The sequence below is a fragment of the Scyliorhinus canicula genome, chromosome 17, assembly GCF_902713615.1.
Source record: "Scyliorhinus canicula chromosome 17, sScyCan1.1, whole genome shotgun sequence".
Taxonomy (NCBI): Eukaryota; Metazoa; Chordata; class Chondrichthyes; order Carcharhiniformes; family Scyliorhinidae; genus Scyliorhinus; species Scyliorhinus canicula.
Window position 1 is genome coordinate 50,195,322 of NC_052162.1, and position 25,090 is coordinate 50,220,411.

Sequence of the window (25,090 nt, forward strand, 5' to 3'; positions counted from 1 at the left end):
ATTTGTCAATTTTAAGACCTTTTAGCTTTTTTAGCACCATCTCTTTTGTAATGGCAACCATACTCAACTCAGCCCCCTGACCCTCTATAATTTTTGGGATATTACTCATGTCTTCCACTGTGAAGACAGACACAAAGTACTTATTAAGTTCTCCAGCCATTTCCTCGTCTCCCATCACTAGCCTTCCGGAATCAGTTTGAATTGGCCCAATGTCTACTTTGGCCTGTCGTTTGTTTCTTATGTATTGAAAGAAACTTTTACTATCATTTCTTATATTACTGGCTAGCCTGCCTTCATATTTGATCCTCTCCTTCCTTATTTGTCTCTTTGTTAACCTCTGTTTGTTTTTGTAGCCTTCCCAATCTTCTGATTTCCCAGTGCTTTTGGCCACTTTATAGGATCTCTCTTTTTCTTTGATACATTTCCTGACCTCCTTCGTCAGCCATGGCTGTCTAATCCCGCCCGGATAATCTTTCTTTTCTTGGGGATGAACCTCTGTACCGTGTCCTCAATTATGCATACAAACTCCTGCCATTTTTGCTCTGCTGTCTTCCCCACTAGGGTCTGCTTCCAGTCGATTTTCGCCAGTTCCTCTCTCATGCCCTCGTAATTACCTTTATTTAACTGTAACACCATTACATCCGATTTTGCCTTCTCTCTTTCAAACTGCAGACTGAACTCAACCATATTATGATCGCTGCTTCCTAAGTGTTCCCTTACTTTAAGATCTTTTATAAAGTCTGGTTCGTTACATAGCACTAGGTCCAGAATAGCCTGCTCCCTTGTGGGCTCCATGACAAGCTGTTCCAAAAAGCCATCTTGTAAGCATTCCATGAATTCCTTTTCTTTGGATCCACTGGCTACGTTATTTACCCAATCCACCTGCATATTGAAGTCCCCCATGATCACCGTGACCTTGCCTTTCTGACATGCCTTTTCTATTTCCCGGTACATGTTGCGCCCCTGGTCCTGACCACTGTTAGGAGGTCTGTACATAACTCCCATTATGGTTTTTTTGCCTTTGTGGTTCCTCAATTCTACCCACACAGACTCCACATCATCCGACCCTATGTCGTTTAGTGCCATAGATTTAATTTTGTTCTTAACTAACAAGGCAACCCCACCCCCTCGGCCCACCTCCCTGTCTTTTCGATAGGTTGTATATCCTTGGATGTTTAACTGCCAGTCCTGAACCCCCTGCAGCCATATCTCTGTGATGCCTACCACATCATAATCATTCACGATGATCTGTGCCATTAGTTCGTCTACTTTGTTACAAATGCTACGAGCATTCAGGTAAAGTACCTTAATGCTAACTTTCTTATCATTACAGATATTGGAATATCTAGAACATTACAGATATTGGAATATCTGTTACAGATATGAGCAACGGCAGATTGTTATGGGGGAAAATGAACAAACGAAAACTCGACACTTTCAAAGATGACACTTTGGGGTGTTCTGAAGAAAGTTCTACAATATAGGAGATCGAAGGCAAGCTGCGATATGCAAAATTATATTGTACACTATGTAAATATATGCTACCTTGTCAAGACAGAGATTTCCATGTCTCTCAGCAATAGCTTTACGGAAGGCATGGGACAATGGGTACAGCATGCTGTGATGTGGATGGACAGATGGCAGTCGATTTTTCTCCAGTTGGTCAGCTACAATACTGACCAATTTCTTCATCCTCTCATCATAATCTGTCCAATCACATACAATCTAGAGACAAAGAACAAGTGTATTTTTATAGTTAATTACAATCTGATATATACATTCTGAATTATGAAATTAATGCAGACAAGCAAGGTCACTCTCACCATCTTAGCTAGTGCCGAGAAAAAGAACCTCTCTAATAAACCAATATCGAGCAATTCAGCAGTCATCAATTTGATCCTTTGTCCTACTATTCTTGACTCTGGAGACCAGCTTTTTTCTCACTTAAATGCTGCTACGAGACTTTATACAAGGTGTTATGTTAACCGCTGATATTTTACTATTTTGGCAGTCAGTTCACTTTACCTTCTGTTCCAAAGTATTTTCAATTCAAATCAAGGTTAGGGGAGCAGATGTGTTCAATTTAGGATGATTTTGATGCAGAGCTGATGTCCCAAGATCTCCTTTTATTGAATTTATTATTTTGATCTGGTGCTGGCAGACAAACTCAACAGGCGCGAAGTAACGGAAACATTTCAAAGTGTCATTTTGGGCGCAATTGGCAGGGTGTTTCTCGACAGCCGCGTTGGTGAGATCGTAGCCCGTATTTAACGGCAAGAGGTTGGCTTGCATCACAGGGGTGAGGAGCCACTACCCCATAATCGAGATGGCCTCAAGTTCACATCAAACAAAATTATCCTTCCCTCTTCCTGACCACGTGTCCATTATCTCACAGAATCTCCAACTGATGGGGTCAGGCCATCTGGAGTAGTTAACCCCTCCCCACCCAAGAGACCACCATCAAGGTGCCACAGCTATCAACCCCACCTTCCACCAGCGCAGAGACACACACCTCGGTGGTAATACTAGTGGACTGACTTCTTTTTTTTTTTTTCTTTTTTTTTTTTTTTTAATTTTTTTATTGGAATTTTTTGCAGAAAATATAACAAAAAGTATAGCAAAAAGCAGTAATATGCAACTAACAGCCCCATAACACCCACAATTCCCCCCATACCGTAACATCACATGTATCACATTCCCCCCCCCCCCCCCCCCCCAAACAAGAGAACTTAACCATAAATTAAAATTAGATAAATCAAATTTAAATAAAATAAGCTAACATAATCAACGCCCCCCCCCCCCCCCCCCCCCGGGTTGCTGCTGCTACTGTCCCAGTACCCTATCGTTGAGCCAGAAAGTCGAGGAAAGGTTGCCACCGTTTAAAGAACCCTTGCACCGATCCTCTCAGGGCGAATTTAACCTTCTCAAGCTTAATAAAGCCCGCCATGTCATTGATCCAGGTCTCCACGCTTGGGGGCCTCGCGTCCTTCCACTGTAGCAAAATCCTTCGCCGGGCTACTAGGGACGCAAAGGCCAGCACACCGGCCTCTTTCGCCTCCTGCACTCCCGGCTCTAACCCAACCCCAAAGATCGCGAGTCCCCATCCTGGCTTGACCCTGGATCCCACCACCCTTGACACCGTCCTCGCCACCCCCTTCCAGAACTCCTCCAATGCCGGGCATGCCCAGAACATATGGGCATGGTTCGCTGGACTCCCCGAGCACCTGGCACACCTATCTTCACCCCCAAAGAACCTATTCATCCTCGTCCCAGTCATGTGGGCCCTATGCAGCACCTTGAATTGGATGAGGCTAAGCCGCGCACACGAGGAGGAAGAATTTACCCTCTCCAGGGCATCAGCCCATGTCCCGTCTTCGATCTGTTCCCCCAGTTCCCCCTCCCACTTCGTTTTCAGCTCCTCTACTGACGCCTCTTCCTTCTCCTGCATAAGCTTGTAGATATCGGATATCTTCCCCTCCCCGACCCAGACCCCCGAGAGCACCCTGTCACTCACCCCCTTCGCGGGGAGCGCAGGGAATCCCTCCACCTGCCGTCTAGCAAATGCCTTTACCTGCAGATATCTAAACATGTTTCCCGGCGGGAGCCCAAATTTCTCTTCCAACTCCCCCAGGCTCGCAAACCTTCCGTCGATAAACTGGTCCTTCAGCTGTCTAATGCCCGCTCTATACCATCCCCGAAATCCCCCATCCATGTTCCCCGGGACGAACCTATGGTTCCCCCTTAACGGAGCCTCCATCGAGCCCCCCACTTCTCCCCTATGTCGCCTCCACTGCCCCCAAATCTTGAGGGTAGCCGCCACCACCGGACTCGTGGTATACCTCGTGGGAGGGAGCGGCCACGGCGCCGTTACCAGGGCCCCCAGGCTTGTATCCCCACAGGACGCTCTCTCCATCCGTTTCCATGCTGCCCCCTCCCCCTCCATCACCCACTTACGCACCATCGACACGTTGGCCGCCCAGTAATACCCCGAGAGGTTGGGCAACGCCAGCCCCCCCCCCCATCCCTACTCCGCTCCAAGAAGACCCTCTTCACCCTTGGGGTGCCATGCGCCCAAACAAATCCCATGATGCTGCTGGTCACTCTTTTAAAAAAGGCCCTAGGGATAAAGATGGGCAAGCACTGGAAGAGGAACAAGAACCTCGGGAGAACCGTCATTTTGACGGATTGGTGGACTGACTTCTGGGACACAACCAGGTGAGCACCACAGTTGCCGATGCACATATAGGCAGAGGCAGGACCATCCAAGGGAGTTAGCAGTCAGAGGTGTGCTGGATTCCCAGTACTCGGTTGAATCCCAGTCAGATGCCGAGCCTCTGGATAGGATTATCCTAGAGCTGACACAGATGCTAGGACAATGCTGACCGATTCAGGAGGTATCAGCGACATTCCAGCGAGTGCATAGCTGATTGGAGGAGTCACAAAGGCTACTGGCACAGGAGATGATGCTGATAATGTGTGGCAGAGGCCAACACTGCTAGGGTGGCAACCGCAGTGGAAGACCTACACCACGAGGTCTGCGCTTTGCTGCTGGTATCCAAGGTATGGTTCAGTCTGTGACAACTATAGCAGAGCCTTGACATCATGTTCCAGTCGATGAGGAACATGTTCCAGATGCAGGTGGACTTTGCCAAACCACTGCAGAACACGGCCTAGTCACTGAGGACCGTCGCCGAGGGTGTCAACACGGTGCAAATAATGGTGAGCCACCTGGACTGGCAGAGGCCTCTGGAGTACACTCCAGCTGCCCCTTCATCCCCCTGGAGATCCACAGTGCCCTATGGGCACCATCAGGGAGGAGGAAGTGCTGGAGACCAACCCATGGCCTGCCACCAAGGAGACGACAACGCTATCTAGTTCTTTGGAATACCCCTCTCCTAACATTGCCGCATCTCACGTGACAATGATCGGAGGGGCATTCTCCAAGGTGAAATCTACACTAACTTGGATTCAGAGTGGAGCATACTTATTTGCCCAGTCATCAGGTGTGGTTACAAGGGACATCGAGTTCATTAGATCATTGTCGATTAAAATGTACTTTGTAGACTTCCGGTTGCGGTGATGCGGAGCTAAGCCGCACATTCGGTAGCTCCCGCTATTTTTGGTCTTTTGGGCTCTTTTAAGGGCCCGTAGCGGTGCTGGTTGGACTTTTCCCCGTGTGGGAACACATCCACTGTGCTTATCTGCCAGTGGATGGACTGAACCAGGAGCGGAGCGGTCAAAAAAAATCGGCTTTGGAGCAGATAAAGGTGAGAGGCAGAAAAAACAATTTGGCGGCGGGTGGGGACCCGGCAGCGTGGCAGCAGTGGGTGCAAGATCAACAGGAGCCGCTTCACGCTGCTTTAGAGAGCTGAAGGCTGGAACCGTTTAAGGCCTCACTGGACAAGCTCATGGCGACTCAGACGGCTCAGGGTGAATAGATCAGGGAGCTACGGCAAAAGTCCTCGGAGAGCGAGGACGAACTCCTGGGCCTGGCGTTGAAGGTGGAGTCGCACGAGGCGCTCCACAAGAAGTGGCTAGCGAGGATGGAGAAGATGGAGAATCACTCCCGTCGGAAGAACCTGCGGATTCTTGGCCTCCCGGAGGGGCTGGAAGGTTCGGATTTGGGGGCCTACGTAGCTGTGATGCTGAACGCGTTAATGGGCGCGGGGTCGTTCCAGGGACCCTTGGAGCTGGAGGGTGCCCATCGAGTGCTGTTGAGGAAGCCCAGGCCGAACGAGCCCGCTTCGTTGACCGTGAGTGTGTGTGCTGAGATGGGCGAAGAAGGAAAGGAGCAGCAAGTGGAGAATGCAGAGATCAGGATCTATCAGGACTGGAGCGCGGAGGTGGCGAAGAGAAGGGCTGGTTTCAATCAGGCGAAGGGAGTGCTTCACAGGAAGGGGGTGAAGTTTGGCCTGCTACAGCCGGCCCGCCGTCTGGGTCACTTACAAGGATCACCAGCTCTACTTCGATTCTCCGGAGGAGGCCTGGGCCTTTGTCCAGGCAGAGAAGCTGGACTCGAACGAAATGATGTACACAGTCCGGAGGCTTTGTCCTCCTTGGTATCCTTTCGTTTTTATTGGTTGTGTTTGATGATGCCTTTTTGCTTTTCTGCTTTTTGGGGCTGTTATTTATTTATTTGGGTGCTTTTTCGTTTCTTCACTGGTAGAGGGCTGGGGAGCTGTTCGCGGTCCTGCTGGTCATGTGCCAGTCTTTTTTCCGCGTGTTGTGTTGGGTCGGTGGGGGGGATGGAAGCGCGGGTTTTTTTCCCACGCTGGAGGAGCAGTGGGCGGGGCCAGCACTGGGAGGGGGGAATGGTGGTCGTGTTGCTTCGCCACTGGGGGGGGGGGGGGGGGGGGGGGGGGGGTGTCGTTGGGATGGTGGGAGCAGCCGGGGTCAGCAGGAGTAGGCTGACTTACAGAAGTACGATGGAAGGGGTTACGCAGCTGGGGGGGGACGTGGTGAGCCGAGGGAGAGCTATGGCTGACCGGCGCAGAGGGAGGGGGAAGACCCCCCAGATACTGCTGGTCACATGGAACGCGAGGTGGCTGAATGGACTGGTGAAGTGGTCCCAGGTCTTAGCGCATTTGAAGGGGCTGGGAGCGGACGTGGCTATGCTCCAGGAGACGCACCTTAAGGTGGCGGATCAGGTGAGGCTGAGAAAAGCCTGGGTTGGGCAGGTGTTTCACTCGGGGCTAGATGCGAAGAATCGAGGGGTGTCGATTTTAGTTGGCAAGAGCTTGACGTTTGTGGTGTCGAGTGTGGTGGCGGACAGTGGAGGTAGATACGTAATGGTGAGCGGGTGGTTCTGGTTAATGTGTACGTCCCCAACTGGGATGATGCGGGCTTCATGCGGCGAATGTTGAGCCGGATCCCAGACCTGGAGACGGGGAGCTTGATCTTGGGAGGGGATTTTAATACTGTGTTGGATCCAGCTCTGGATCGTTCGAGGTCAAGGACGGGCAAGAAGCCAGCGGCGGCCTCAGTGCTGAGGGGGTTCATGGATCAGATGGGAGGGGTAGACACTTGGAGGTTTTTGAGGCCGGGAGGTAGGGAGTTTTCCTTTTTCTCCCATGTCCACAAGGCTTATTCCCGGATTTACTTTTTTGTTCTCAGCAGGGCGCTAATCCCAAGAGTGGCGGGGGCGGAGTATTCGGCGATAGTCATATCTGACCATGCTCCGCATTCGGTGGACCTGGAGCTGGGGGAGGGGAACGATCAGCGCCCGCTGTGGAGGTTAGACGTGGGGCTTCTGGCAGGGGAGGAAGTATGTGGGCGGGTCCGTAGGGGTATTTGGAAGCTAATGTCAACGGGGAGGTGCAAGTTGGGGTGGTCTGGGAAGCACTTAAGGCGGTGGTTTGAGGGGAGCTGATATCTATTCGGGCGCACAGGGAGAGGGGGGGGGAAAGAGGGTTGAGGGGGACAGGTTGGTGGAAAAAATGGTAAGGGTGGACAGGAGGTAAGCGGATGTCCCGGAAGAGGGGCTTTTGAGGAAGCGCCGTAGTCTCCAAGCGGAGTTCGATATACTGACCACCCGGAAGGCGGAGGCACAGTGGAGGAGGGCGCAGGGGGCGGTATACGAGTACGGGGAGAAGCTAAGTCGGATGCTGGCCCACCAGCTCCGGAAGCGGGAGGCAGCGAGAGAGATAGGGGGATTCACAGATGCAGGAGGAAACCTGGTGCGGAGTGGTAGGGACATTAATGGGGTGTTCAGATCCTTTTACGAGGGACTGTGCCGGTCAGTGCCCCCTAGGGAAGTGGGCGGGATGGACCGCTTTCTGGATAAGCTGGAGTTCCCAAGAGTGGAGGAAGAGTGGGGGGTCTGGGGGTCCCAATCGAGTTGGAGGAGCTGATGGACCCGCTGGGGAGCATGCAGACAGGGAAAGCACCGGGACCTGACGGGTTCCCGGTGGAGTTTTATAAGAAGTTCTTTGACCTGCTGGGCCCGCTGCTAGTGAGGACCCTGAATGAGGCGAGGGGGGTGGGGTGGGGGGTTTTGCTCCCGACGATGTCTAGAGCAATAATCTCACAGATCCTGAAGCAGGATAAGGACCCCCTCCAGTGTGGGTCTTACAGACCGATCTCGCTCCTCAACGTGGACGCAAAGTTGTTGGCTAAGATACTGTCCAGGAGGGTGGAAGATGTGATCCCGATGGTTAGCCATGAAGATCAAACGGGGTTTGTGAAGGGGAGGCAGCTGAATGTCAATGTGCGGCGGCTTCTTAATGTCATGATGATGGTGACGGCGGATGAGGGGGGCAGAAATGGTGGCATCGATGGATGCGGAGAAAGCTTTTGACAGGGTGGAGTGGAGCTACCTGTGGGAAGTGCTTGGGGCAGCAGGGTAGCATGGTGGTTAGCATAAATGCTTCACAGCTCCAGGGTCCCAGGTTCGATTCCCGGCTGGGTCACTGTCTGTGTGGAGTCTGCACGTCCTCCCCCTGTGTGCGTGGGTTTCCTCCGGGTGCTCCGGTTTCCTCCCACAGTCCAAAGATGTGCGGGTTAGGTGGATTGGCCATGCTAAATTGCCCGTAGTGTCCTAATAAAAGTAAGGTTAAGGGGGGGGTTGTTGGGTTACGGGTATAGGGTGGATACGTGGGTTTGAGTGGGGCGATCATGGCTCGGCACAACATTGAGGGCCGAAGGGCCTGTTCTGTGCTGTACTGTTCTATGTTCTATGCTGAGGAAGTTTGGGTTTGGTGAGGGATTCATTAGCTGGGTGAGGCTGCTGTATAGTTCCCCGGTAGCGAGTGTGGTGACGATCGGGAGGAGGATTTTCGGTTGTCGCTGTACGCAGATGATTTACTGTTGTACATCGTGGATGGGGGGGGGGGGGATGCCGGAGGTGTTGAGGATACGTGGGGATTTTTCGGGCTACAAGCTCAACGTGGGGAAGAGTGAGCTGTTTGTGCTGCACCTGGGGGACCAGGAGAGGGAGATAGGAGAGCTCCCGTTGAAGAGGGCGGAGAGGAGCTTTAGATATCTTGGAGTCCAGATAGCTAGGAGCTGGGGGGCCCTGCATAGGCTAAACTTTTCGAGGCTGGTGGAACAGATGGAGGAGGAGTTTAGGAGGTGGGATGCGCTGCCACTCTCTTTGGCGGATAGGGTCCAGTCAGTTAAGATGATCCCGAGGTTTTTGTTTCTCTTCCAGTGCCTCCCCATATTGATTCCGAAGGCTTTATTTTAAGCAGAGCTAATAAGAGTATTCTGGGGTTCGTGTGGGCGCGGAAGACCCAGAGAGTGGCGGGGACCTTGTCCAAGGTGGTCAGTTCCAGGCCCGCGATCTTTGGGGTAGCATCGGAGCCGGGAGTGCAGGAGGCGAGAGAGGCCGGTACCTTGGCCTTTGCGTCTCTAGTAGCCCGGCGTAGGATTCTTTTGCAGTGGAGGGACGCGAAGCCCCCGAGTCCGGAAGCCTGGATTAACGACATGGCCGGGTTCATCAGGCTGGAGAAGGTCAAGTTTGCCCTGAGGGGGTCGGTACAAGGGCTCTTCCGGCGGTGGCAGCCCTTTCTCGATTTTCTGGCGGAGGGGTAGAGAGTGGTCAATCTCAGCAGCAACCCGGGGGGGGGGTTAGGGGTCTGTTAAGCGGGGTTTGTTTGCTACGTTTTTGTATTGTTATTAATTTATTGCTTTGTATTGGGGGGGGGGGGGGGGGGGGCTTCTTTCTGTTTATTTCTATACCTTGTTTATTTTATTGTTGGGAGAAAATTTGTTGTTGAAAAATTTAAATAAAAATTTTTATTTTTTTTTAAATGTACTTTGTAATCTGTGTTAATCATAAAACATGTGATTAATTGTTAAACCAAGGGGAAGTAAAGGAGTATTGTATCAGAATCCAATTTTTTAATGTTTAATAAATGTTTTTTGTTAAAACTAAAAACAGTCTTGTGATTCTGTTCCTCCACATTTTGTTAGGGTTAGAAAGCGATTGCTTGTAATATGTTTTAAAAAAGTGTATAATCATTGGCTCCAGTTCTATCGTTCACCAGCTGGCTTTCTGGAGTATAGAATGCCTGTAGTGAAGAAAAGAGGCCAGTTGGCCAATCGAGTCGACAACAACCCTCCAAAAGAGCATCCTGCATAGGCACAACCCCCCACTCTACCCCAATAACCTCACCTAACCGTTGGACAGCAGAAATTTAGCATGGCCAATTCATCTAACCTGCACATCTTTGGATTAAATATTATAATCCATAATTATATCTGATATGTAGATATAATCCATAATGACATTTTGATTTCAAGTGAACCCATGCATGTGACCATCACAAACTGCCTATTCTTTAAATAGCTAACGCGTGAATAGCACCAAGACTTTTTTTTTTAGGGGCAAGGTGACAGTTACCACCAATCGACAGCCCCACATACTGTCATTTATTTTTTTACATTTTCCTTTCTGCCTTTTATCCCACATCAGAACTGGACTATATTTAAAAAGTTAGTTAAGTTACTTATGAGCAGGGCAGCATGGCCTAGTGGTTAGCACAACCGCCTCACGGCGCTGAGGTCCCAGGTTCGATCCCGGCTCTGGGTCACTGTCCGTGTGGAGTTTGCACATTCTCCCCGTGTCTGCGTGGGTTTCGCCCCCACAACCCAAAAATGTGCAGAGTAGGTGGATTGGCCACGCTAAATTGCCCCTTAATTGGAAAAAATAATTGGGTAATCTAAATTTATAAAAAAAAAGTAACTTATGAGCATGTACTATGATTGGTACAGCACAACTTATTCCTGATCCAGTTTCCAGATGCACAGTAGTGTTTATGTTAATCTGATCCTAGTGTAGGCAATAAAACAAGTAGTTAGAATGTGGAACTTGCTGCTGCAAGTAGTTGAAGCAACTAGAGTAGTTAAGGTAACTGGTATCAATACGTTGGAAAGGAAAGCTAGATAAACGCACAGCAGAAAGGACCAAAAGGATATGTTGATGGGGTTTGATAAAAATGGGTGGGAGGAGGCTCATATGGAGAATATTTTACAGATCCACTGTCAAAATGGTCTGTTTCTGTAAACACTATGCATCTTTTGTACAACCAAACAAAAGAGCATTAGAGTTCTACAGCATAATTAATTCCAGCATCAAATGTAACCCAGAGGCATTCTGTTTAGTGCAAGTTATGTTTATAGAGTTAGCTGTATGAAAAACTAGTTACTGCTTGTGTAAAAAGACAGTTCTTGTCCACTGAAACAACTGCAACCAATTCATAGATAATCAGTTACCTGCAAGCAGTGAGCCAGATTACAATAGGCATCTGGGAAGTCTGGTTTTAGCTTTAAGGCAGTTCTATAGGAAGCAATGGCTTCTGGAATATTTCCGGAATCCTGTAACAGAAAGACAAGTCAATTTTTATTTCAATCGCTGCAGGATGACATTACAATTTCAATCCATGAATAATCAATAAGACTCGTACTACTTAAATACTGATCATGAATTGCACACATGAATTCACATGACTATCACTTCCCTAATGCACAGATTAGGTCAGAATAAATTAATTAAAAAATTCTTCAAACATCACCCTCACCTTGTGAATTGAGGCTAGATTGCTGTGAGCATCAGCAAATGCAGGATTTATCTGTATTGCTCTTGTGTAGCATTGCAAGGCACCCTGAACATCTTGCATTTCTTTAAGTGTGTTCCCCATGTTCGAGTAGGCATCAGCAAATGTTGGACTGATTCTGACAGAGGATGATAATCGTACATAATAATAATAATCTTCATTATTATCACAAGTAGGCTACATTAGCACTGCAATAAAGTTACTGTGAAAATCCCCTAGTCACCACACTCCGACTCCTGTTCGGGTACACTGAGGGAGAATTCAGAATGTCCAATTCACCTAACAAGCACATCTTTTGGGACTTGTGGTAGGAAACTAGAGCGCCCACAGGAAACCCACGCAGACACAGGGAGAACTTGCAGATTAGAACATAGAACATAGAACAGTACAGCACAGAACAGGCCCTTCGGCCCTCGATGTTGTGCCGAGCAATGATCACCCTACTTAAACCCACGTATCCACCCTATACCCGTAACCCAACAACCCCCCCCACCTTAACCTTACTTTTTAGGACACTACGGGCAATTTAGCATGGCCAATCCACCTAACCCGCACATCTTTGGACTGTGGGAGGAAACCGGAGCACCCGGAGGAAACCCACGCACACATGGGGAGGACGTGCAGACTCCGCACAGACAATGACCCAAATGGGAATCGAACCTGGGACACTGGCGCGGTGAAGCAACAGTGCTAACCACTATGCTACCGTGCTGCCCACATCAGACAGGATGTGAACAGCAATCATCCTGCAAGTCAACCCAAAATATTCTTCCAACGACAAACGAGTAAGGGAAAATTTGAAATACGACATATTAAAACAAAATACACAAGTCCAAGGATACGTGATGCTTTCAAAAAGGAATAATTATCCAATTTCTGAGATAAATTCTCTGCATTCAGAACAAAGCTGCCAAATAGCTGATTTTCTAACACAAAGCTATTTCTGATACTACAAAGAACAGCAAGCATCCCGCAAAAAACCTCAGCATATCAACAATGCGTACATTCACACTGCTAAAGATGGTAATAAAGTAAATTAAGTTCTCTTGTATTTCTACACTCAATTTCACTTTCATTTTCGATAACTTTTATCGGGCCCAACAATATATCACATTACCCAATCAAAACAGTGATGACCCAGAGATGAAAGATTCTTCACCAAGGAATGAATCTCTTGGTCACATTTTTACATTATTAGCATCCACCTTGATCAGACTGTAATATATCTCCATACGCCACATTTTAGAAAATGTCTTTGAAGATTTTTATGCATATGCTGCAGATGTACAACAGGTTTCTCCACTGTTGCAGAATTATCAGATTGCTAATCCGACATCCTTTACTGGGCAAGCAGAAATTTCCTTCATTATAGAGATGCTTGAAGCATTGTTTTTTGGTCCGAATCCAAACTCCTTTGCCTCGCAATTGTCTGAGATTTAGTCACTCAATTTGCAACCTTGGTTGCACATTTAACCCCAAGATGAAAGTCCAACGCTTATTTGTGCCATTACACGGACCACTTATTGCCACCTCTAACATCATCCAATTTCAATGTCTCATCTCATCTGCTGCTGAAACCCATTTATGCCTTCATCTCTAGACTCGACGATCCCAACACACTCCTCCCTGCTCTGCACACTACCCTTCATAACATAAACCTAAAGTTTGTAAAACTCTGCTGCCAGAGTCTAAATCGCACCAAGTCCTGTTCCCAACGTCCCTGCACTTACTGTCCTACACTTGTTCCTGGTCAAGCAACATCTTGCTTATTTCCAAATCCTTCCTTGGCCTTGCCCCACCCTAACTCTAATCTCCTCCAACCAACAAACCTCCAAGATATTTGCACTCTAATTCTGGCTTCGGTTGCATTCACAACCAATCGCTCCACTGTGCCTTCAGAAAACTTGGGCCAAGTTTTGGAACTCTCTCCCTACAACTCCTTGGCCTCGCTATCTGCTTTCCTTCTTAAAACCTCTCTCTTTGACCAAGCTTTTGGTCACAGAATTAAAAATCTCTGATGGCTTGGTGTCATACTTTGTTTTATGATGCTCCTATATAATGCCTTGGGACATTTCATTCTGTTAAAGGTGTTAGATAGATACAAGTTACTATTTTCAAATTCAATTCCAAATATAATTTTTCCACCCTTAAAGTAACAAAGCCAAATTATTCTCCTGCAGCCAACTAATCTGACAAGAACTCTCCCATGACCCAATGCAGTTCTTTTTATTGAAAAAAGTATTTTACCACCATGCCATAATTTATTCTGCTACAAAATGCCATACACGTTGGATAAAAATTCACCAGTGAATTGAAACTGACCCAACACAATGTTCTTGTAGTCATTAAAACTGCGAATTTATAATGAAACAAAGTTCTCATCAAAATGTCTTCAAAAAATTAGTTGACTGTTGGAATAGGAATACGATTTGATGCATTATGCAGGACATCTCATGCAAGCAAGTGGATAGTTACCTGATAGCCTCCTTATAGTGCATTAATGCCTCCTGCAGTTTTCCTTGCTGCTGCAGTACACTGGCCAGGTTTGAATGGGCAGCTGCAAATTCTGGAAACACCTAAAACATCAAAAATAGACTTACAACTTGGTATCATTTAAATATTTTTCAATATTCTATGACTTATAAGCAGATGCAGGTCAGGAAGAACTAAAAAATTAAGGGCAAAATTTGCAGAATGTTTACACATCTGGGGTGAAAAGATTGCAATACACCTTCAGTAAATCAACACCAGAAAAAGTCAGAAATTGGATTTTATCAAATAATCTGCGTTTTCAACCATTTCATTCCACATTTCAAAGGGGATGGGGTTTCGGACAGAAAGTTACCTCTCGAACCAGACAAGGGCCTGGATTAATGTCCAGTTTCTGTGGATTTTGATAGGCTTAGTCAGGTCGGTACATGGTTTGCTACATTAGTCCAAGTTCTCCAAATTATGTTCGAATCCCTAGCTAGTCATGTAAACTGTAAGATTAGCGTGAATATTAAATGAGGTTCAGTCGTGTATTACTAATAGCTGAAGTCTATTGGCACTCACTTACTGTTATAATTCCTACATTAACGAACCATAAAGTACCAGTGTCAATCAAAGCATAGTCCATACAAAAACCTTTGGATTATGTAAATGTAATACCATTCATTAAATTTCTTTTAAGTCAGTATCATTCTGTAACCATTTTAAGTAGTACAAGACCAGGTCTCCAGCTGCAGTGGTTTTTCATTGCTAACTCACTTCTAGAGCTTTCCGATACAGTCGCACAGCCTCCTCAATGTTCCCTTGTTCCCTTTTGATGTTAGCCAAGTTGTTGAGAGAGTCTGCATGTGTGGGACAGAGACGCAGCGCTGTGTTGTAACATTCCTCTGCTTCAGCAACCTATCCGGGAGAGAACGCTCAGGTCAGCAACGAACTACTGCTTAATTACACAATCAGCCACTTTCCCCCACATGAAGCAAAAGCAAGTTTGTGTGTGGCAATGCTTTGTGTGGACCAATGGATTGTTTCTCTGTGTGCTCATTCACCGACATAATTTACTTTTCCAAATACACAACAGAATGCTTCCTTTCCCAACAATCATTCAACCACTTCTGCTCAGTAACACCAGGTTATCTCCATACCATCATTCACTTCACACTTCATACAAGTGGCAGGAGTCATTCCTGTTGAATAAGGGACACTGTATACCTCTTAAATTACAAATTCAGACAGTTAAAATTATTTATATATAAATACACAGGCTGCAACACTGTCAATTCACTCAAATCCTTATATTTCTCTTCTCCTTCAACACTGTCAATTCACTCAAATGCTTACATTTCCCTTCTCCTTCAGTGCATTAGCCAGGTTACAGTAGGCATCTGGAAAATGAGGTTGCAATTCAATGGCTCTTCTGTAAGTGTCAATAGCCAAATCAATCAGCCCCTGTTCGTAATAGACACAAGCCAGGTTTCCATGAACAACTGCATGATTAGGACTCAGGCTCAAAGCACGCAGGTATGCAGCCACAGCCCTAGGGAAATAGAAATACATGATATTGAGAATGTGAAGCACGGGTTAATAGCTAGAACAAGCCAGAATGAATATGGGATACATTAGTGGAAAATCACAAGTAGAGGAATGTGTTATTGAAGCCATTGAAGGAGAATGAACTTGCTCAGATAAGGGAGCTGATATTTGAAGTCGTGAGCCGACTCATGACTATAAGCCGAACAGCCTTGAGAAATAAGGAGCATGGCCGGATGACAGGATATGAAATGTGGGAGCCGCTTGCAACTATAGCTAACACGTGCTAATTAAGCTAAGACTGCTACATACTCATGTGCCAATAGATAACCTCAAAGTCTGTAAAATCATGTACTGGAACTATTGCAATAACAAATCTATGCTTTGTAATGGGGGCAAGCTCAAGTGAATGTAAGAGACAGACCCTTAAAAACATATAAAAAAGGGATGTTTTGAGCAATACTTTGGCACTCTCCGAGGTGGTTCTCCGGAATACCTAGAGAGTGGCCCCGATCGCAATAAAGAATATTCTGAAGTACGGACGTGTTCGAGACCGTTTCCTCCGGACTGAGAGAAAAATGAATTAGAGACGCATTCACAATGAGCAACAAAAAGAACATAATAGTCAGTCTGCTTTACAATTTAAGCATTCTGACGATGTTGCAGCATTGCTCAGTGAGATGGGCGAGGGAGCATACGTTGCTTCACTGATCACAATAGCATTCTATCAAGTATTGAATAACGTATTGAATGAGATGTAGGAAATTAAGTTTGATATATTTTCATCAATAAATTTGACCTATTCAATAACTGGATTTCTTTTTCCACCACCCAGCAGATATTTTTCTAGAGGATTAAATTATCTAGCAAAAAGAAATTGGGTACTCTAAATTACAGCATAAGACGGTCTGTGCTGATTCTCTGCAAAAGGAATTCACAGTGTCATTCATCTTTTCATGGTAGCCCTGCAAAATTTCCTTTTCCAGATAATGATCCAATTGGTTTTCCTCATTGTTTATTTTGTCAATTACCATACCTCATGCTTCCATCAATAAGAATAGAAGCTCCTCATCCCTGGAACCATTCATGAGTATCTTTTCTGCACCTGCTTGAATGTCTTAACATTCCTTCTCGGATGGAAGGATACCCAGAACTGCACTCAACATTCCAGTTGAGGTAGATCCAGTATTGTAGAGATTTATAATAACTTCTTGATTTTATAATCTATTCATTTAGAATACGAACTGGCAAGTATGAATAAAAAGGATGTGGGTCTGTTTGGGGACTGGTCAGCAGTGGTGTCCAACAGAAACTGAAGTTGTGACCATTGCTCTTCCTTACTTAAAAAATTGATTTGGATGCAGGTATTGGAGCCATGATCTGCAAATCAGATCGATTTGAGCTTTAGGACTGCAGACGTTGTTCAACTGCTTCAAGTGAATCTTAATGTAATAGGAGAATGGGCTCATGACTGGCAAACTATGCATAACTTGGATAAGAGCAATGTTTTTTTATAAATTTAGAGTACCCAATTTTTTTTTCCAAATTAAGTGTGGGAAATCCACCTACCCTGGGACCTCGGCCCCATGAAGCAACAGGGCTAACCCACTGTGCTACCGTGCTGTCCTACATCGAGCTGAAATTACAAAAGAACACTGACAAAGAAACATCTTCAAATCTTACCCCCACCAATTGATCCTCAGTCTATGTTTTTCTCAGGGGAAGATGGTGGTATATTGGTAAAGTTACTGGGCTAGTAATCCTGAGGTTAGGGCTTATGCTCTGAGGAAATTGGTTTAAATACCATCAAAACAGCTGGTCGAATTTAAATTCAGTTAATCAAATCAGTGGTCCTGACTGTGACAATCATCACCAATTTTGCCATTCTTAACTAGCAAGGCCAGATCTATGGATCTCAAGGACGTAGTGGCGAGACATCTTCTTGAAGATAAGTGAATGACTTGCTGGCTCTTTACAGAGGGCATTTAGGCTCGATCAGGTATAGAAAAACAAATTTTCTTCCCTACCCTAAGGACATTAGTTAAATGAATCTGGTGGTTCAGTTATTTCAAATGTATTTAATTAACAAAATTTAAATTCCCAAACTGCCTTGGATGATTTGAATTAATTTCTCTTAGCCTCCGAGCATACCAGTCCAATATCACAACCAGTTTGCGATCATACCTGGTGTCTAGTGCTGCTTGTGAGGGTGTAGGTCAGGTTCAAAGCTGCAGCAGTGGCCTAACATCAAATTATTAACTGTTTTGATTAAAGTTTGGAAGTTGGAAAACTAAGCTGGGAGGGGGGAGGGGGGAGAAACTAAGTTGACAAGCAAGTAACATTGACATTTCTGAGGCTGTCATTCTAAAAGTGTATCGTGGGTGAAGAAAGATGAAGGGGAAGCAGGAAGATTTGCTTCAATTACTATACTGCCACTCAGTTCGTGAGCAATGGACTTCAGATTTAGACTACAATGAGCAACATTTGACGGGCAGTTATCAGTTGGTATGAAAAAGAATAAAACATTGAGTCTAGATATTATTTATTTTTATGTCAGTATTTAAATTAAGAACATTACCATTAATTCTCCTCATTCCCAAGAAAGTAACAAATCACTTACTGATACTGGAATTGCATTGATGCAGAGTCAGCTGTGGAAGTGCATATACATTTAAGTTTTCTATATCAGCTATAATGTTGTTTGATAGGATGTTACTAGAATACTTACATGCCCACGGCCGAGAGAAGATTTCACCTGTATTAGCAGCTGCAACATATGTAACTGCCTGGTGCCTAGGCAGTCAGGGGTTAGTCTTAATGAATACCATCTAAACGCCTCCTACATCACAACACTATTTATAGAAGTCAGCTTATGTTTCGGATAAATCATAGAATTCCTAGATGCAGAAGGAGGCCATTCGGCTCATCGGGTCTGCACTGACCCTCTGAAAGAGCACCTTACCTTGGCCCACACCTGTAACATCACCTAACCAGCACATCTTTGGACTGTGGGAGGAAACCCACGCATACATAGGAAGTACAAAATCAACTTTAGCAAGGCTGGAATTGACCCCAAGTCTCTGGTGCGGTGATGCAGCAGTGCTAACCACTGCACCACCATGCTGCCTGCTGTAGAAACATAACAGCTGTTGCGATAGAATGTTATGACCTCCCTTCAAAAGGGGAAAAGCAGAGCAGCACAACAATCACAATCAAGTCTGATAGGATCAGTTGTGACATTTGTGTATTTGTTGAGCAACCCAATACAATAGCAAATAGCCACTTTAAAAAATATCGGTTAATCACCGTAGCCATCAGTTTCTAAGAATTTAAATTATTTTTTTGCTCACCTATCAAAAATGCGAGCCTCCTTCAGTACATTTCCCAAGTTGATATAAGCATCCAAAAAATTGGGATCCAAGGTAACTGCCTGAAATTCAGTTATGATTCATCATAAAGTACAATGAATAAAGAGATAAATAGGTTACATTCTTACTCATCTTAGAACAAAATATCAGAATGCTCGTACCATTATGCTTTTGTAAAACTGACGTTAAAAACAATTACGCAGAAACAAAACTGAACTCAAAGGTAACACACAATAAACTGTAAAAGACTGACATCACATTCCTCAACAATAGAATTCCACTTTTAAGGTTCCTTTAAAATCCAATTGTCTTTTCTTTTGAGCTAAGCTTTGGATGTTTGTTATTTATTTTGGGACAACATTAAACTGTGGGTGTTAAAGATAAAAAATTTCATTTATAATACCAATTAACAAAAGTTTCTGCAATATTGATTAGGCAGGGCGGAACGAAAGTTACTTCAAACAAGTCACGAACAAATGCATGGCTCATGGAAATACCCTCCACCCAAGAAAAGTGCACCAAACCCCCAAGCAGATAGCCACGCTCAACAGTCAGCATCCCTCATGGTAACAATTTCATCCGAGCCTTAATGTTGTGATGGGTACTGCATTCATTGATGATTGCATTATCTAAAGAATTGGATAAACATCCAATGAATCAATTTAGTGTAGTTCTGAGCTTCGCAAACTGGGACGGTCTCAGGATAATTCCCCGATCTGTGTTGTGCTAATCTATCGCACCATAGACATTGGCATGGAATCTACAACTGATTCAGTGACATTAACACTGGGGAAGAAAGAAAAAATTGTAATAGCATCTTAGCATAATTATTTTACAGTACATATGGAAAATGGATATGGACCTTTGAATGGGGACATAATAGGCAATTTAAAAAAAAAAGAGGGGGCAGGTACAGAGTCAATGAATAATTCCAAGATATAGGACCAAAGTGACAAAGCTCTTTTCTATCAAAGCTCAATAGCATTTAATAAAACCAAGGTTCGTTTTTCTTTAAGCACATCAAATGAACTGGATTTTACGATAACCTGGCTGATTTCCCGCTCATATGTTGTGACTTACAAATTATTCCTGCTTTGGAATTTAATTTCACAACTTTTCACGATGAGACTTGATCACCAAGCCTCTGGGCTGGTTCTCCAGGACCACAATTACTACAATTCCCTATTGTACAGGAAGGTGATGCAAAAGATAACCAAATACAAAAGTTTAATTTACTGATCCAACTGATTCTTTAATATTAACTGCATATCATGTTTAATTATATACAGTTAGAGGACAATAATTGTTTTTTTTATTTGAGTACGTAAAGAAACACTGACACTGTGGGTTGCAACTGAGCTAGGAGATTATGGGATCGCAATGTTTAACTTCATCAATAAATTCAACTTCGGAGCGGAGGTCAGATACTTCCCAAAATGATAAGAAAATATCTCCCTCAGGTAAGGTATACAGCAACAGGAAACAGCTGGCCTATAAAAATGAACGTGGGAGAGGGAAGGGCAGAACTAGCTAAAAAAGTGCATACTGCTCAAAAAGACTTTTCCTTATTTTCATTATTAATTAGGCAAGTTCAGGAAGGTGCAAAGTATTTTTGCAGGGAAAATTTAGCACCCAGAATGGTCTCCCGGGAGGTCAGAAACTAATTTCATTCAAACACACCATTGGTTATTGTGGTAGAGATGATAGATTTGTGTATAAGCATAAGCTGTGTACGGCAAAAATGGCCTACTCATCTGTACCTTCTTTAAGATCAAAACATAAACAAATGCAAGGATATCCATTATATTTCTGTTTGAAGGGAATATTGGAGTATGGTGTGGAAAAAGTTGACCACTTACCTTTTCAAAATGGTGGATAGCTAGCCAGATCTCTCCCTGGGCATTGAATACACATCCAAGGTTGCTCCAGGCAACAGCAAAGTTTGGCTGAGTTTCAATCGCTTTCAGGTAACAAGCCTTAATTAGTGTAATTGAAACAAGAGGGGGAACCAGGAAGATGGGATGGGAGATTTGTAACAAAGATTGAAAGGAGGGAAAAGAAAATTTAATTAGTGCTCATTCTCACACCAGGCAAAAGTGAACCTGCAGCAAAGGCTAGCGCTGAATTCGCTCGCTGGCCCCATGAGAGCATGCGCAAAAAACCTCAACCCACTTGCAGCGAGCCATTTTTCAGTTATGAAGTGTGGAATAATATGTTTCTCACTTCCATTTCAATCTCCATTATCAGAGATTTTAAAACAAGATAATTGCAGCAGAACCTATCGACTTGCCCAAAGAGTATTGCAGCAGTTTTATTGGGAGAGATTACATCCTTTTCCTCTACAAATGTTATTAGTGATCTGAACAGCTGAAGTTTTACAGAATGTGCAATTCAGTGTACTGAGGTTATTGAAAGATTATGATCACACATTGACTGTCTGAGAGTCTCTTAAAACAATGGATTTTCACTAGCAGTAGGAATATATTGCAGAGCAGAGTACACAACCTCAAATGACAGTGCTGGATGCAGATAAAGGTCCCTGTAATGCAAAGCGCTATTGCCAATGCGCCATGCACGGCTCTGCAACATGTTGCAGCGGCGGCACCAGCGGTTCGCAGGCGCAGATTTAGAATTTTTTTTTTTTTTAATAAAATCGCAGTACAGCGCACGCACGCGCAGATGCAGAACTGCATAGTAAATCACCAGCTGAAATATTTACCACAGGTAGTCCGCAGCACTCAGGCACAGCAAAGGAATCACTAGAGATGCAGGTGCTAAATTGCCCAGGCTGTGAATTGAATACACAATGCCAATTTCACTGTACCCAGGAAGAAATAAATCAACATTAAAGCCAAATATTAAACTAAAAATCACCATTTTAATCGAAAAGATTAACGCTAGACTTAGAATTCACAAAGACTTAGAATTCGCCAACTAGAAAATTAAATGGATCACTTCATTGGGGCAGCTGCGCAAGGTCATGCTGCAGACATTGTTCTTTTGACGTCAGTCAGAATTAACTGGCACTTGTGACAACCTGGGCATTTCACTCCGAACTATCTAAGGTAGACGCTCAGCCAGCCATCTACTGAATAACGCTGGCGCACGCATGCGCATCGCCGCGCAGCCTATGCGTTACTGCAGGCTCACAGCGCATGATCAGTAGAGCAGAATGCTGCAAACAAAACAAAGAGGAAAGAAATTAACAAAATCAGTAGTTAGAAGCTTTACTGGTACTTTGTAGAGCTATTGCCAATTTTACTTTTTAAACTAATTTTCTCTAAGACAGTGGCTATTAATTTAAAAACATGTATCAAGTTGAACAATTTTTTTTCTTCCAAATTACAGTTTTTCCCATTTTTAAAAAGTAAATATAAAATACTTATTTATTTAGACACTTTTTTGGAAGCCACGAGACAGAAGAACTCAGGCATGGAGGCAAATTGTTTGTGGCAGTGCTACAAACCCGTTACCATTATTTCATCTCATTTTCAGGGTAGTCGATGATGGGAAGAGCAGACGGTGTCGCCCCTAGATCCTGGCCTCGAGATCCGGTCAGCGAGGCACCTACAGGGGAGAGCTTTCACCCGCCTGAAACCTTCTATGTATAATATCAATCATGAAAACGAAAAGACAAATAAGAAAGACAAAATAGTTAGTAAAGAGTCCAACAACATATTCCTGGATTTGTTCTAAAATGCAATCTTCTGAAAAAAAAAAGAAATAGACACAATTTCACATTTGTATTCCAAAGCAGTTAATGTGTTTAGCTTCAGTTCATGCAAAGTGCTGTCATTGTCAGATGCAGTTGTACATAACATGTCTGTGCACCAATTTTGTGAAACAAAATTGAAGTCAGTCGTCCGCTCTGAAAACTTCTAATCACCAAACTCAAAAAAGATATTGTAAACATAAACGGTTTTTGGTTACAACTATCCATTTGGAGGGGTTGTAAATAAATTTTGCCTATCCAATTGGAAACACATCTAGGCATGTGTCCAGTAGCAGGGAGGAGTGGAGAGGACAGGAGGGACGGGGGTGGTTTATTCCTAGACCCCTGCCCCCTCAAGTGTGCCAAACAGCCTCACATTCAAGGAAGAAAGGGCCTCCATATATTACGAGATAAAGTTTCAATTTATAACACCGCAAATCCACTGGTTTTGTCTTTTAAACGTACCGATCAGAGCTTTAAATGAAATTTCATTTTATACTTCATCAAACAAAACATCTAACTATCGCCTTCCACCGCTGAAATAAAGAAGTCAGCATCGAGGAGCAAGCGCAGTCTCACTTTATACAGATTGAAGCCGCAGTGGAATGCACTGAAAGTTAGCTCTCCATTCAACAGCCTGTGGGCTGAGGCACTATTTACCCCATTGATCTTTCACACCCCACCTCCCTCCCGACAGCCACCCACATCCCCCCACCATCCTACCCCATAAGCACACATACACAAAGTCAAATGGACAGCTACGCTGCGCAGACACTCCACTTTGCAAGCGCGCGGGACTCAGAATGTCAGGCGGAGGGACTGTACGAGGTTCCCCACTTCTTCCATTCTTTGCCCCTCAGTGGCTTTGCATAAGGTGGCTTTTAACTCTCCAAAAAGATGGTATTTATATGTATATATACACATGTATATACATACATATATATATATCCATACACATACATTGAAATGAGAATTTGAAGTATGGGTGATCAACACCACTTTAAATCCAGGACTAAACTACATCAAAAAGAAATTCAACTGCTAGAAGCCACCTTATTAACTGAGCAAATCTGGTATATCGGTTCATTTCTCAAGACTAAACCAGCACGGAAGAAACAAAGTTATAATAATCACTCAAAACGCGGACTCTTGAATGATGTTGAACATTATTCATGCAGCCTTTCTTCCCATTAATGTTGATGGCCTGTGCGAGGGGTGCACATGGTGAAAGCAGCTGACATTTCTCTCAAACAGAGATGGGATTAAAAGCAGAGGACTTCACTGGGTCATACTGTTTCAGCCAATCTTTTAAGTATCTATACTTGGCCACGGGAGTCTTATTTTCTGACTATCCTTGTTCAGTCAGAATCCTCCAGTCATCGCTGGCGAGGAGGTGTACAGTTTATCCTTTTCCATGGCTACTATCCAGTTATTGTAACTATCAGTCAGGAAGATGGATTGCGATCATGATTATCTGTGAGAGTTTATCTTCACAATATTATCCAATTAACAACAACAGCACTTACCTTGGCTTCTTCTAAGCGACCCAGGGCTTTAAGGAGGTTCCCCAGGTCACTGCGAACACAATATAAATCCTGTAAGAGAACATGAATAAACTTAGTGATGATTCATAAAACGTGGTATCCAAAAAAAATTTGTTTTCATTATAAATATGATCAAAATCCTCCCATGAATCTCAACTGAAACAAAATAACTTTACATTTCCATTTATACAGCCAATTTGCTGCTAAAATCTGAACACTTTCACCAACTATTTCACTTTATGTCCACTGTTCCTACATAAAGTATGTACTGTAACCTTAAAGTGCAAAACAAGCTGTGGAGAGGTTCTGTTTCTATTTTGTCTGACTACAACACTTAAACTAGGAGGTTTTTCTCAGTTTTTGGTCAATCAGCACTGGAAAAGAAGTAGCTACTTGACACATTGCAAGTTAGCTTGCTGCAAAGTCATGGCTGACATTTCTGCACAACAATTTGTAACGTGGACAGACATAGTGAAATAGAATAAAAACTAACACTTTGGCCAATAATTAAGATTTAATTGCAACATAAACCGTTATGCAAATTACAAGCAGGTCTCTACTGGCACTGCTCACATCTGATTTTATAAACAGTAAAGGTGTCCAAGGTATGTAGATAATATCGATTTAAATTAGCTAATCGCATTAACTTATTTCAATCGAATTAATATTTTTGCTTCAATCAAATTTCATGACTATGCCATATCCAGATTGATAAGTGAAAACAGCTTCTTTAAACATTGAATTATAAATTGTTGTAATTCAGGTTGAGCATCCCTTATTCAAAATGGCTGGGGCCAGGTGTGTCTCGGATTCCGGAATATTTTGAAATACCTGTATAGGTACAGTTGCAGCTCACGGATCTCGGGTGAACACCATGTTACTTTTTAAACTAGA

The 25,090-nt window shown here is 44.3% G+C and overlaps 1 protein-coding gene across 2 annotated transcripts in view; it reads right to left on the minus strand.

The window, feature by feature from the left end:
• LOC119951137 (UDP-N-acetylglucosamine--peptide N-acetylglucosaminyltransferase 110 kDa subunit) overlaps positions 1–25,090 on the minus strand; it is a 125,813-nt gene that overhangs the window by 68,541 nt on the left and 32,182 nt on the right. For both annotated transcript variants that reach the window (XM_038774141.1, XM_038774140.1), the window contains exons 4-12: positions 24,179–24,247; positions 20,800–20,916; positions 18,923–19,002; positions 15,384–15,579; positions 14,805–14,945; positions 14,031–14,131; positions 11,520–11,673; positions 11,215–11,316; positions 1,546–1,725 (exon numbers count right to left, since the gene is read on the minus strand). In XM_038774141.1, coding sequence (XP_038630069.1) covers positions 1,546–1,725; positions 11,215–11,316; positions 11,520–11,673; positions 14,031–14,131; positions 14,805–14,945; positions 15,384–15,579; positions 18,923–19,002; positions 20,800–20,916; positions 24,179–24,247 — 1,140 coding nt within the window. The remainder of the gene's footprint in view (positions 1–1,545; positions 1,726–11,214; positions 11,317–11,519; positions 11,674–14,030; positions 14,132–14,804; positions 14,946–15,383; positions 15,580–18,922; positions 19,003–20,799; positions 20,917–24,178; positions 24,248–25,090) is intronic.